Raw genomic sequence first — 12,006 nt, forward strand, 5'->3', positions numbered from 1 at the left:
GGACGGTGACAAGAAATTAATTAGGGGAAGCTGGGGAAAATAATGGTCCGCCGTGATTTTTAAATGAAATTTATTTTCTTCACTACATTTATTTCTCGGCGACATGACACTTTGGAAATTATTACACTTCAAAGCGGCGCTTTCACTAGGTGTGCTTTCAAATGTTTACCTTTCTTATGATTTTTTAAACATCTCGAGGAAGGGTGACTTATGGATATTCGATTTGATTGAACTGACACATTTAAATGGAAGTTTGTTTTAAATTAATTTATCATACTGTCATATTTTGACTTTAAATTAATGAAGGGCAGATTCAATACTTACAGAGCTATTCTATAAAGGCATCGTGTATCGTAAAATGCTAGAGAATATATGAGACATTGATTTATAAATTGATTAAATTATACAATTTAAAGGATATATAAGTATCACTGTGAGTCTCACGAGTGAGATACGAAGTGATTTTTAAAAAAGAGTTCTTTTTACACTACTCGGTATTTAATTTTTATTTTTATGCTATTGTGATTTGTGGATACTTATTCTTATTAATATACGAGCGTGTTTTTTTTTTATAAACCTTCTGTATTATTTATTAGTTTTATTTGAGTCGAGACGGCCCAGTGGTGAATCTTAACCGATGATTGCGGGTTCAAACCCAGACAAGCACCGCTGATTCATGTGCTTAATTTGTCTTTATAATTCATCTCGTGCTCGGCGGTGAAGGAAAACATTGTGAGGAAACCTGCATGTGACAAATTTCATAGAAATTCTGCCACATGTGTATTCCACTAACCCGCATTGGAACGGCGTGGTGGAATAAGTTCCAAACCTTCTCCTCAAAGGGAGAGGAGGCCTTTAGCCCAGCAGTGGGAATTTACAGGCTGTTGTTTTTGTTGTTGTTTATTTATTAATAATTAAGATTTTAAAATATGTTTCCAATCATTTAAATGTTGTTAATAGTACATATATAATATAAATATATTTTATAAATCTAAATATTTAAATATAAAATAGAATTGACAAAAGATCTCGATCATTTATCATTTTCTAGGACATGTTTAAACGTTTGAAAAACGCCGAAAATTTTGTTAGCAGCCCGTCAGATTTATGACAAGGAACGATTTTTCTAGCATCTCATACTTATTTAGTTTTACAGACTCTTTGATCTTTAAGTCAACGTTATAAAGATAAATTTGCATTGTCTATTTTGTTAAGTCTTTGTAATTTTTAAATTATATTTTGGTTGTGTTAAAGTGAAAGAGTTTAATGTTTGTTGTTGTGAATATAACTTTTTGTCTGTAGGTAAATTTAGATGTGATAGCTGTTATTATGTTTTGATACTAGATTTCGACATAGACATCTTCTACAGAATTTTTCACGGGGAATGTTCGGATAAATTATTTTACCGGATGGATTAATCCCGGCCGCTGAATTTCTCCTTATGACATCTCTTCAAAATTCGAAGTTTCATCCACACCGCCTTGATGTCCGAAAATCCACAACGATTTTTAAGACATTTGTTGGGTCACACCACTCTGTGGAACCAGCTTTCGTCAGCGGCTTTTCCGAACCGATACGACTTGAGAACCTTCAAGAAAATAGCGTACTCCTTCCTTAAAGACTAGCAACGCACCTCCCGGTGTTGCAGATATACATGGGCGGTGTCAATCATTTTCCAATAGGTGAGCCTCCTGTGTATTTGTCCCCATACAACATAAAATAAAGCTTTATTGTTTGAAAATAAAAAAAAAAGAAAATATATAAGTTACAGTCATGTATCATGGGCAGGATTATTCTGGTACCGACCCTAACCCAGAGCACCAGAGAAGTGAATCTCTAACTATGTGTGAAACTCCAAAACGAAATTGTGTAACCGTAACAGTGCCCTTATCGTCTAATTTTACAAACAAATATAATGGTATAATTTTAATGACCACATAATGATTTCACAAAAACACCAATAAAAAAAGGACTCACGAAATACTATTATGTTTTGAATTTTTAATGAACCAAAGCTTTGTCATACAAATGAAATGTTAGATTTGATAAAATCAGTAAAATACGTAACATCACAAATGTACTTTCAGTTATATAAATGTAGTCTTAATACCATTGTTATAAATACAATATTTGCTTGCATACGTACGGCTGTTATGGTTTATGTTTGGCTTATATTAATTGAAGTAGAATTTGTTACGTTTGTAATAGTTATGGGATAATAGTTTAACAACACGATAGGTTGTAATTGCTTGAATCATATAGTTGTTGAATTGACTTATCGAAGAACAGCTCATCAGAAACGTGGTGTAAATCAAATAATTAGTAATTATTTAGTAGAATATTAACCTTTAATACATGATAATAAGGACTACTTTTCAATACATTTTTGGTGTTTAAAATATATTGCAATGTTACCTAACCGTCCGTACCAAGCTCAATTAATTGAAAATGAGATTCTACGTAAAAGAAAATTGAAGGTTGAACTTGATAAGAAGAAATCCTCTTCCGGAATCAAAGAGAAGGTTAAGAATTACTTGGTGATGTTTCTAGAAACTTCTTCGATACATGGCTTGAATCATCTCGTCGTAACGGATCGCCACCCGTGTGAAGTGTAAGTCACTTTCAATTTTTATAAAAATATTACAGATTCAACGATTTATTTTATATTAGCTGACTGGACTTTTTTGAATTTTTAAATTTATATCTATAGCACACAATTTACAGCATAACGGTCACCTGCATTTTATCCTCTCAAGAGGTGTATAAAAGTAGCATATATTCTATCCGAGATTCTAATAAACCCGAGAGAATAATCTAAAGTAACAGACAGAGTTACTTCTATTTACAGCGTTAGTGTAAATATAGATTTATGTATAATCACTTGGTAAGTGTTGGCGCAAACCTATCTGGGCAAGTACCACCATCTAACGATCTTTTATCAAAAATAAGTACAGTTAATACTTGATGACCCCTAGGTTTCCACCTACCACCAACTGGCCCATGTGCTGTTATTCCGACAAATAAAATAAAATACAAATAATGAGAATGAAGAGATATTCAAATAAAATCTATATGTACAAGACATTTTTTTATTTTTATATTAAGTCACAATTTTATCATTAATCTGATCAAAGCAATATGAGTGTGTAACTGTCGTAAAAATCTTGATATATTTGCTTTGAAAATCTTAAAATAATCAGATATAATAGCGTAATCAGTCTTTTGTAACAAATATATCAAAAATAATAACGGTTTATTTCACAAAATTAACAAACTTTTTTTGGTCACATCGTTATTGTTTAATTCGCCAATCAATAAGTAAGGGTACCTGATGCTTTTATATTTAATAAACGAATTCCATTTGATTTTTTCATAACTTTTTAGGTTCATCTGGCTGACGATTGTGATCCTATCTGTGTTTGGGACGGTTTATCTCTCCGGTACCACTTGGATCCGTTACCAGTCTTCTCCGACTGTAGTTTCCATGGACCGCGATATGTTTGCGTGGAACACGACCTTCCCCAGTGTCACCATTTGTCCGGATAACAAGAAAATCGATCCCGAGAAGTTAAACAACTATGTAAAGTATGTTTCTAATGTATCTTCATCCTTGTCTTTGGATAAGTTTGGTATTTCTCTGTAGAAACAAATTTCATTTCACTTGAAATCATTTTAAGGATATTTTTCAGACAAAATTAATATGTGATCGTAAGATCAAGAAATAACTACAAAATTTCTTGCCGGTTTTTCTTGGTAAAATCTACACTCCGAACCCATATTTTTTAATTAATTATTAAATTAATTGAATTAGTATTACTATAAATGAGTTTTTTTTTTTCATTAAAATTTAATTTTAAGGTGTACACAGATTATTTTGTTATTTAAAAAACAAAATAATAAAAATATTTAGATATACCTATTTGTTAGCTTGTAAAGGGCAAAATTTGCTATATTATTATATATTATAATATCAGTAAAATTAAAAATGATTTCGAACAAATAAATTATTATAAATATTAACAAATTCTTGTGGATTGATTCAAAAGTGCTCATACGAATCTATTTAAATGAAACGTATTTTACTTTTATATTTATCTATTTAATGCACTCTCATCATTTTAATATCTTATTGTTTTTTCAAACTCAAAGGAATTCAAACGAAGACAAGGAGAAACTGGAAATATTTATCAAGGCGCTGGCAAATGCTACTTTTGAAAACTTTGACACCGTTCCGAAATACGATGGCATTGTGCCCGAGAAGTATCTAGAAGTATTAGTGAATTTGTCTTCTGCTTTTCATCCCACCCTGAGCATAGGTGCCTCAGGGGTGCATTTGCATATTGTACCAACTGTAACGGAGATGGGATTATGTTACGCTATAAACTCGAAGGTTGCGGTTTATAATTCACCTGAGTGAGTTTCATTAAAATAAGAAAAATAATTAAATAAATATGAGAAAACATCACATACATTATTCAAATCCCAATGTATGTAGCTTAAGCACTTGTGTTATGGAAAAACACATTTCATTGAAACTAAATGAAAGATATTCTATAATTTTGTACCATAAATATCTTAAAACACCTTCACATGGTGGTAGAGCTTTGTGCAAGCCCGTCTGGGTAGGTACCACCCACTCACCAGTTATTCTACCGCCAAACAACAGTACTCAGTATTGTTGTGTTCCTGTTTGAAGGGTGAGTAAGCTAGTGTAACTTCAGGCGCAAGGGACATAATATCTTAGTTCCCAAGGTTAGTGGCGCATTGACGATTTAAGGAATAGTTAATATTTTTAACAGCGTCATTGTCTATGGATAATGGTGACCACTTACCATCAGGTGTCCCATATGCTCGTCCGCCAACCTATACCTTAAAAAAATCCTTATTTAAACATTTAATATGCTCAATTAAATATAGTTTGTTAATAAAACACTTTATAGATATTTTCTCATTGTTCTTTTTGATAAGTAGATAGATCACTCGTGTAGTAACTCTATTGTGTGTTTAGTTCTAATAATGAACAATTATAATAGTTGGTATTCATAAATGAAATAATTTTCAAAAGATATAGAGCGAAAAACAGATGGGACCTCGTCGGATTGAACAGTTCTACGTTTTTCGTTCATCCATTAGACGGCGAAGTTTTCGCACAAGTCATGAATATATCCACGTCATACAAAGTGAGTCTTACACAATATTCTATAAAACATAAACAATTCGAACATTTATTTAATTATTATCAAGATATTGTTAATTTCCTAGGCTTACATTCATGGACCATTAGAAGTTCCAGATATTTCAACGAAACACCAGCACTCTGCTCCGAATTTCTATATGAAACTTTATGTAACCGCACTGACAGTTTACACGGCACCAGAAGCGGCTAAGTAAGTATTATTTTAAAACGTAATAAGGGAGAGGGGATTTCGACATAAAACCTAGGACTTACAGAACACTACGCTAAGTATATAACTAGGATTTAGAGAACAGTCTTTCCTTGACCAAAGTACTTGATTAAATAAAGTGCGTTAATTCGTTAATTCACGTGACGATAAAATTTCTTAGATTTTTTTATATCTTGATTATCACATTGGTATCTTTTATTTAATTTGATTAAAAAGCCATCGTGTCGAGAAAGTTAAAGCTACGTGTGTTTCTGTGCAAAATCTGGTATAATTATTTTATCTTATCAATAAAAAAATCGGGATTGGAGACTAAGATCAAAGATCCTAAATAATATAAGTAAGAATAACCTATAGCAAACTTTGTTATAGTTGACCGATAATAATTTAAGTTACATTTTCAATCTTTAATTTATGTCTATTATTGTAGCTGATATGTGTAGTAATAAGATGTTAAAAATTTTGAGAGATGTAACATCTTACCACAAACATATTTAGCAATAAAATAACACATTATATTGTACAACACTAAATTAAGGTGATGCTTTATGTAGATTAGGCTAAATGTTATCCCATCAAAAATATAAATGTAAAATGAGAGCCAATTTATGAAATATACCTTGCTTGTTGACTTCAACGACAAAAGAAGTAAGATCTAAATGGGTGCCAAGTTCTAATATACTTCCTGAAATTCATTTAATATTATATAAAAAAACATTTCCCCTTTTAACTTAGAATAATTTATTTGGCACGTTTATATCAAACGGTTTTTGAGAAGGGGTCAAAAATGGCTCCAAATGGTTCGTGTAATATTACACACAGTGCTACTCGCCAGTCCTGTTACCTGACCTTGGCTGACACGCTGAATCATGAGCTTGATTTATTTTCATTTATCTTATTATCCAGACTGAGCGTAGCGCAACGTCGCTGTCGCTTCCCGCACGAGAATATCCTGAAACACAATTCCGTGTATTCCTACACAATGTGCCGTATGGAGTGCAGGTTACTCCTCTGCCTTAGGTATTGTGGGTGTATACCGTACTTTTACAGGAAAATTGGTAAGTGGTATCAATATATAATCTATACTAATATAATAAATGTGGAACTAACTCTGTCTATCTGTTCTGATGATGATGATGATCTAACATATCGCAACCAACCTCCTTAAACGCGAGCGAAGTCGCGTCTGACAACTAGTTTTATATAAAAGATGAGCATGTCATTTTATTAAGTCCAGTTTCTCAATGTTTATCAATATTATATTACATTTTATTTTTATTTAGAATATATAACAGAGACGGTAATAGAAATTAAAACGATAGAGAGTTAAGTTTTTCAAATAAGATTTGATTTTAAATTGAATCAATAATTAATAAATATTTTATTGAGCAATTTTTTAAAGTCTTGTCGAGTAACTTTGCTATTATTACTTTTCAGGCGATGAAAAAATATGTGACGTCAATGGTATGCACTGTCTGGCTAAACACAAAGGTAACCACGATGATTATAAAACGCATTACGCGCTCCCTACGTGAATTTTTCTGGGACTTACCGGTGTTTTGGACTGCACCCTAGTCTCCCACCAGAATAGCCACTAAAAAACCAGCGGTACCCTTTCCGTCTTTTCAGCGAGCGCCACAGGATCGCTTTCGCATGCTATTGTGACGATTCATAATTTGGCCTGCATTCTCTATTAATATATAAATTTATGTTAATATATATTACAGATCAGCTCTACAAACTGAGAGAGAAAAATGGTAAGAAAATTAAATGTGAATGTTTTCCAATATGCGACGATGTGAATTACATCATCCAATCAAATGTAAGTTGAATTATTATATGTCATGGCAATTATAAAAAAAATAACTACAAGAGTTTTGATAAATCTTATCAAATTATTAAGAAATAGAATAAAAAGGTCAACCGATACCCTACGGAAGATCGCCACATTGGACTTACCTCAATAAAATTTAAACTATACAAAATGGTTAAAGCATTTTCTAAAAATGAATAAATAGAAGAAAAAACATGTGCCTAAAGTAAAAATGTTTCTACATTAAAATATTTGTAAATACCTAACTTTTTATATCGCTTAAAAATGGATTCAGGCATTAGCTACGCAGGAACATTCACTTAAAAACCAGTGCTGCCCACGCTGTCTTTTCGTGGGGAATCTCCGAAACGTTTACTCATTTATTCTTAGGTCTCCGTATAAAGTCCTTGGGAGTAGAAAAGACATCAGAGGGAGAAAGTACTCATGGCACTGATGACAAAAACATATTTGCTTAGATGAACTTAACTACAAATACTGTATTGAACATTTTCAGGATTTACAATCATGGTTTATGGGCACTTACTTTCAATGGGGGATAGTCACGTATCCCAGAATGAGATATCGTAGGGATATCATCTTCGGATTCACTGATGTGTTAGGTAAATATAAAAAAAAACAGATGATTAAATTCACACGTGATCTACTTAGTCAGCGTTGTTGATGCCACCACAATCAAATCGGTAACTAAATGTCAATACTTTTAGGACGTATTTTTTTATAAAAATGGAGTCCGTAAGTAACTCGTGCCTATAATCGAGGGTGATCAAGATTTACCAATAATCTATCATTTGCGTATCTGCTATCATGTTTTTTCCACCTTTGGATGGATTTTACACAATCAATTTCAAAAATAAAAGCCAATTAATAAGAGTGCTTAAGCAATGACTTTACATTACATTTTTTTTTAAAACATCGACAAAATAATTTGTAAGGCCTTCAAATAAAGCTGATGAGAATACTTTGAAAGAGAAATTGTTTTTGCTTTTGCAGTGGCTGTTGGTGGAATGGCTGGCCTCTTCCTCGGTTGCAGTGTCCTCAGTTTCATGGAGATTGTATACTTTCTAACATTGCGCCTGTTTTGCTATACACGAACTACCCGCAATCATTAAAATATTATCATATTTAACTCAATTTCTTTTTATAACTTTTTTTTAAACAATCACGATGGTTTCGTGTTACAAACGTTACCCATAGCGATGAAGAATTCCTTCGCGAAGATATGGAGTCGAACGTCACATCTATCATATCATATCATATCATATCATTATATTATCTTATAATCTGGTAAAACAAGCTCTTCTTTTGGAAAAGGATTACTGATTATTTTCCATTAATTGTGATGCTTGATAATAAAATTTCTAGACAGACGTTTTTTTTTTCCTAATCGGTTTACGTTTTTTTTATTTGAAAAAGTCTATTATTTGTTAGTTAACAATTTCACATTCATACAGAAGAATTGTTACTTCTAGTAAGTGAAACGATAACCACGAGTCTTTTATGATTCACGGGTCAGGGAAATTTTACTATTTAATTTTATCATACCCGAACTGGATATTCATTTCATTCTCCTTATATTTTCCATTACAATAAAAAATATTCGAAATAAATTAAATTAAAAAATCTCAGACTAAATAAATAATAATCTTATCTATCTCAAACAACAAAACTCCAATCTATTGTCAACTTGTAAAAATGAATAATCAATGTATGATGATGATGTAATCAAGTGGTAGTGCCACACTGCATACCTCTCGGTTGCAGTCGAATGGGCCGGCACGCCCGGGGAAGTACCACTCTCTCACTTAAAATCGGCGTGAAGTGGTAGCTATGCTACCGCGTTTCGTCCGGTAAGTGAGAGTTCCGGAGGCCCGATCCCTTTCCCCCCAAAACATGGTTGTGCAGAATTTGGTGACATTACCCCAGGAGGGTACCATCAGCGACTGCGGTGGGGAATACCTCTCTGGGCATCCATGCTCAGGACGTACACCGCCTGAGCAGGGATGCCCAGGCTGCCCTCCGAATTCTGGGGGGGGGGGGCAATTTTGCGCTCGCCACTGTTCAGGGCAAGCGGAGCAGGCATCATAAGGCAACCCCTACCACACTCGCTGTGGACTTCTGCAACATAAGGGGACTCAACTCCAACTTGAATGCACTTTCACCTTGAGACGGCGAAGCCGGCCTTGCTCTTTCTTACCGAGACCCAGATATCTTCTCCTGCCGATACGTCTTTTCTCTCTTACCCCGGGTACAAATTGGAGCATACATTTGTACCATGAGCTGGGGTGTGCGTTTACGTCAGAGATGATATCTGCTCTCGACGCCTCGGCAGCCTTGAAGGGCAGGACCTATCAATTATCTGGCTGCGCGTAGACTGCGACGACCATCCGCGAATCTACGCGTGCCTTTATAGGTCCCATAGCGGTAATGCCGAAACCGACCGACTGGTTGAGCACGTCCAATTGGCTACAGATTCCGTGCTGCAGCAGACTCCATCCGCAGAGATCATTATTCTGGGCGATTTCAATGCTCATCATACAGAGTGGCTTGGATCACGCACCACTGATCATGCGGCTGTCGTCGCGTGTGGCACTACAAGTCAGCAGATTGGGATGGGATGTGGTCCTTCTTTGCATCTTACCCATGGGGGCGAGTTTGTTTCTCGATGGATGATCCGAGCGTTGTTGCTGACTCTGTCGCCGATGTGGTGCTTCAGGGTATGGAACTTTTCATTCCATATTCTGCGGTGCCCATTGGTGGCAAGTCCCAGCCCTGGTTTGGTCGCCTCTGTAAGACGGCTTCACGCCGAAAATGGGAACGTTACCAAGACTGGGCTAACGCATCGGCGTCTCGTGATACAAACACCAGCACATTCAGAAAGGAATATAACTCTGCCTCCAGGTCCTTCAAAAACGTGATAGCTGAGGCGAAGTCGAAGTACATTGGCAGAATTGGCGAGAGACTGGTGCGCTTCCCATCAGGAACACGTGCGTTCTGGTCTCTCGCTAAGGCTGTCCTAGGGAATTTCTGTTAGCCTTCTTTTCCATCTTTGCACAGGGACGGTGAGTCATTGGCCCATACCGCGAAGGAGAAGGCCGATCTTTTAGGGTCTCTCTTCGCGTCGAACTCGACTCTGGATGACCAAGGAAAGTCACCACCATCAATCCCGCGATGTGATACGACGATGCCGGAGGTTAAATTTCGGCAAAGTGCACTTCGGAAAGCACTTGGACATTCACAAGTCGAGTGGACCCGATGGCATCCCTCCAATCGTGCTACGGACATGTGCTCCCGAGTTGGCACCGATCTTAACGCGTCTTTTCCGGCAATCCTACGCATTAGGCGTCGTCCCGAACTCCTGGAAGACTGCTTTGATGCATCCGATCCCTAAAAAAGGCAACCGCTCAGATCCGTCCAATTATAGGCCTATAGCCATCACCTCCTTGCTCTCCAAGATAATGGAGTCCCGTATTAACTGCCAGCTCCTGCGGTACCTAGAGGAGAATCAGCTGATTAGTGACCGCCAGTACGGTTTCCGTCGGGGTCGCTCAGCCGGTGATCTTCTAGTTTACCTTACTCACAGGTGGGCTGAAGCAGTTGAGAGCAAGGGGGAGGCATTAGCAGCCAGCTTGGACATAGCGAAGGCCTTCGATCGTGTATGGCACAAAGCGCTTCTTTCGAAGCTTCCTTCCTATGGGCTTCCCGGGAAATTATGCAATTGGATTACCAGCTTTTTGGCAGATCGGAGCATCAAGGTCGTTGTCGACGGTGCATGCTCTGACTTAAAATTCGTCAATGCTGGTGTTCCACAAGGCTGCGTTCTATCACCCACTCTGTTTCTTCTGCATATCAATGATTTGTTGCAAATCGGGAACATTCATTGCTATGCAGACGACAGTACCCTTGACACCTTATACACCGGCCGCGCTAATATTTCTCGGGAAAACGTCGAAGAAAACCGGAACAAACTTGTGTCTGAAATCGAGTCTTCGTTAAACGAAGTCTCGAACTGGGGCCGGCTAAATTTAGTCCATTTCAACCCCAAAAAGACGCAAGTTTGCGCGTTAACCGCTAAAAAAACACCATTTGTCGTATCTCCACGATTTGAGAACATCCCGATAGCCGCTACAGGTAGTATCGGAATACTTGGCGTTGATATTTCGAGCCTCGTTCAGTTCCGCGGTCAATTGGAAGGCAAAGCCAAATTGGCTTCAAAGAAGCTCGGTGTGCTCAGCAAGGCGAGACAGTATTTCACGTCGGCCCATCGCCTAAAACTTTACAAGGCGCAAATTCGGCCTCACATGGAGTACTGCTCTCACCTCTGGGCGGGTGCTCCCCAGTACCAGCTCCTTCCATTTGACCGCATCCAACGTAGAGCGGCTCGAGTTATCGACGATCAAGCCCTTTCCGATCTCCTTGATCCTTTGGCTTTGCGTAGAGATGTTGGATCACTCTGCATCTTCTACCGAATTTTTCACGGGGAATGTTCCGAGGAATTGTTCGGATTAATCCCGGCTGCTGAATTTCACCTTCGGACATCTCGTCAAAATTCTAAGTTTCACCCGCACCATCTTGATGTCCGAAAATCCACAACAGCGCGATTTCTTAGACATTTTCTGCCTCGCACAACCACTCTGTGGAACCAGCTTTCGCCGGCGTTTTTTCCGAACCGATACGACATGGGAACCTTCAAGAAAAGAGCCTACTCCTTTCTCAAAGGCCGGCAACGCACCTGCAAGCCCCCTGGTGTTGCAGATGTCCATGGGCGGTGGT

The 12,006-nt window shown here is 37.0% G+C and overlaps 1 protein-coding gene across 1 annotated transcript; it reads left to right on the forward strand.

Moving 5' to 3' along the window:
* Window positions 1-2,408: 2,408 nt before the first annotated feature.
* On the forward strand, window positions 2,409-8,345 carry LOC124532482 (pickpocket protein 28-like). Its single transcript, XM_047107392.1, has 10 exons — window positions 2,409-2,611; window positions 3,385-3,585; window positions 4,150-4,413; window positions 5,066-5,180; window positions 5,263-5,387; window positions 6,309-6,460; window positions 6,840-6,893; window positions 7,130-7,224; window positions 7,730-7,835; window positions 8,227-8,345. The coding sequence occupies exons 1-10, from the start codon at window positions 2,409-2,411 to the stop codon at window positions 8,343-8,345; spliced, it is 1,434 nt and encodes a 477-aa protein (XP_046963348.1).
* The last annotated feature ends 3,661 nt before the right edge of the window (window positions 8,346-12,006 follow it).

Source organism: Vanessa cardui, chromosome 9, assembly GCF_905220365.1.
Source record: "Vanessa cardui chromosome 9, ilVanCard2.1, whole genome shotgun sequence".
In the NCBI taxonomy this organism is placed as follows: Eukaryota; Metazoa; Arthropoda; class Insecta; order Lepidoptera; family Nymphalidae; genus Vanessa; species Vanessa cardui.

Bases quoted from the DNA above. Each gene is read 5' to 3' on its own strand.
- LOC124532482 (XM_047107392.1), top strand. From the start codon at position 2,409: ATGTTACCTAACCGTCCGTACCAAGCTCAATTAATTGAAAATGAGATT. The intron at 2,612-3,384 runs GTAAGTCACTTT...ATAACTTTTTAG, and splicing joins GATCGCCACCCGTGTGAAGT to GTTCATCTGGCTGACGATTG. The intron at 3,586-4,149 runs GTATGTTTCTAA...TCAAACTCAAAG, and splicing joins AAGTTAAACAACTATGTAAA to GAATTCAAACGAAGACAAGG.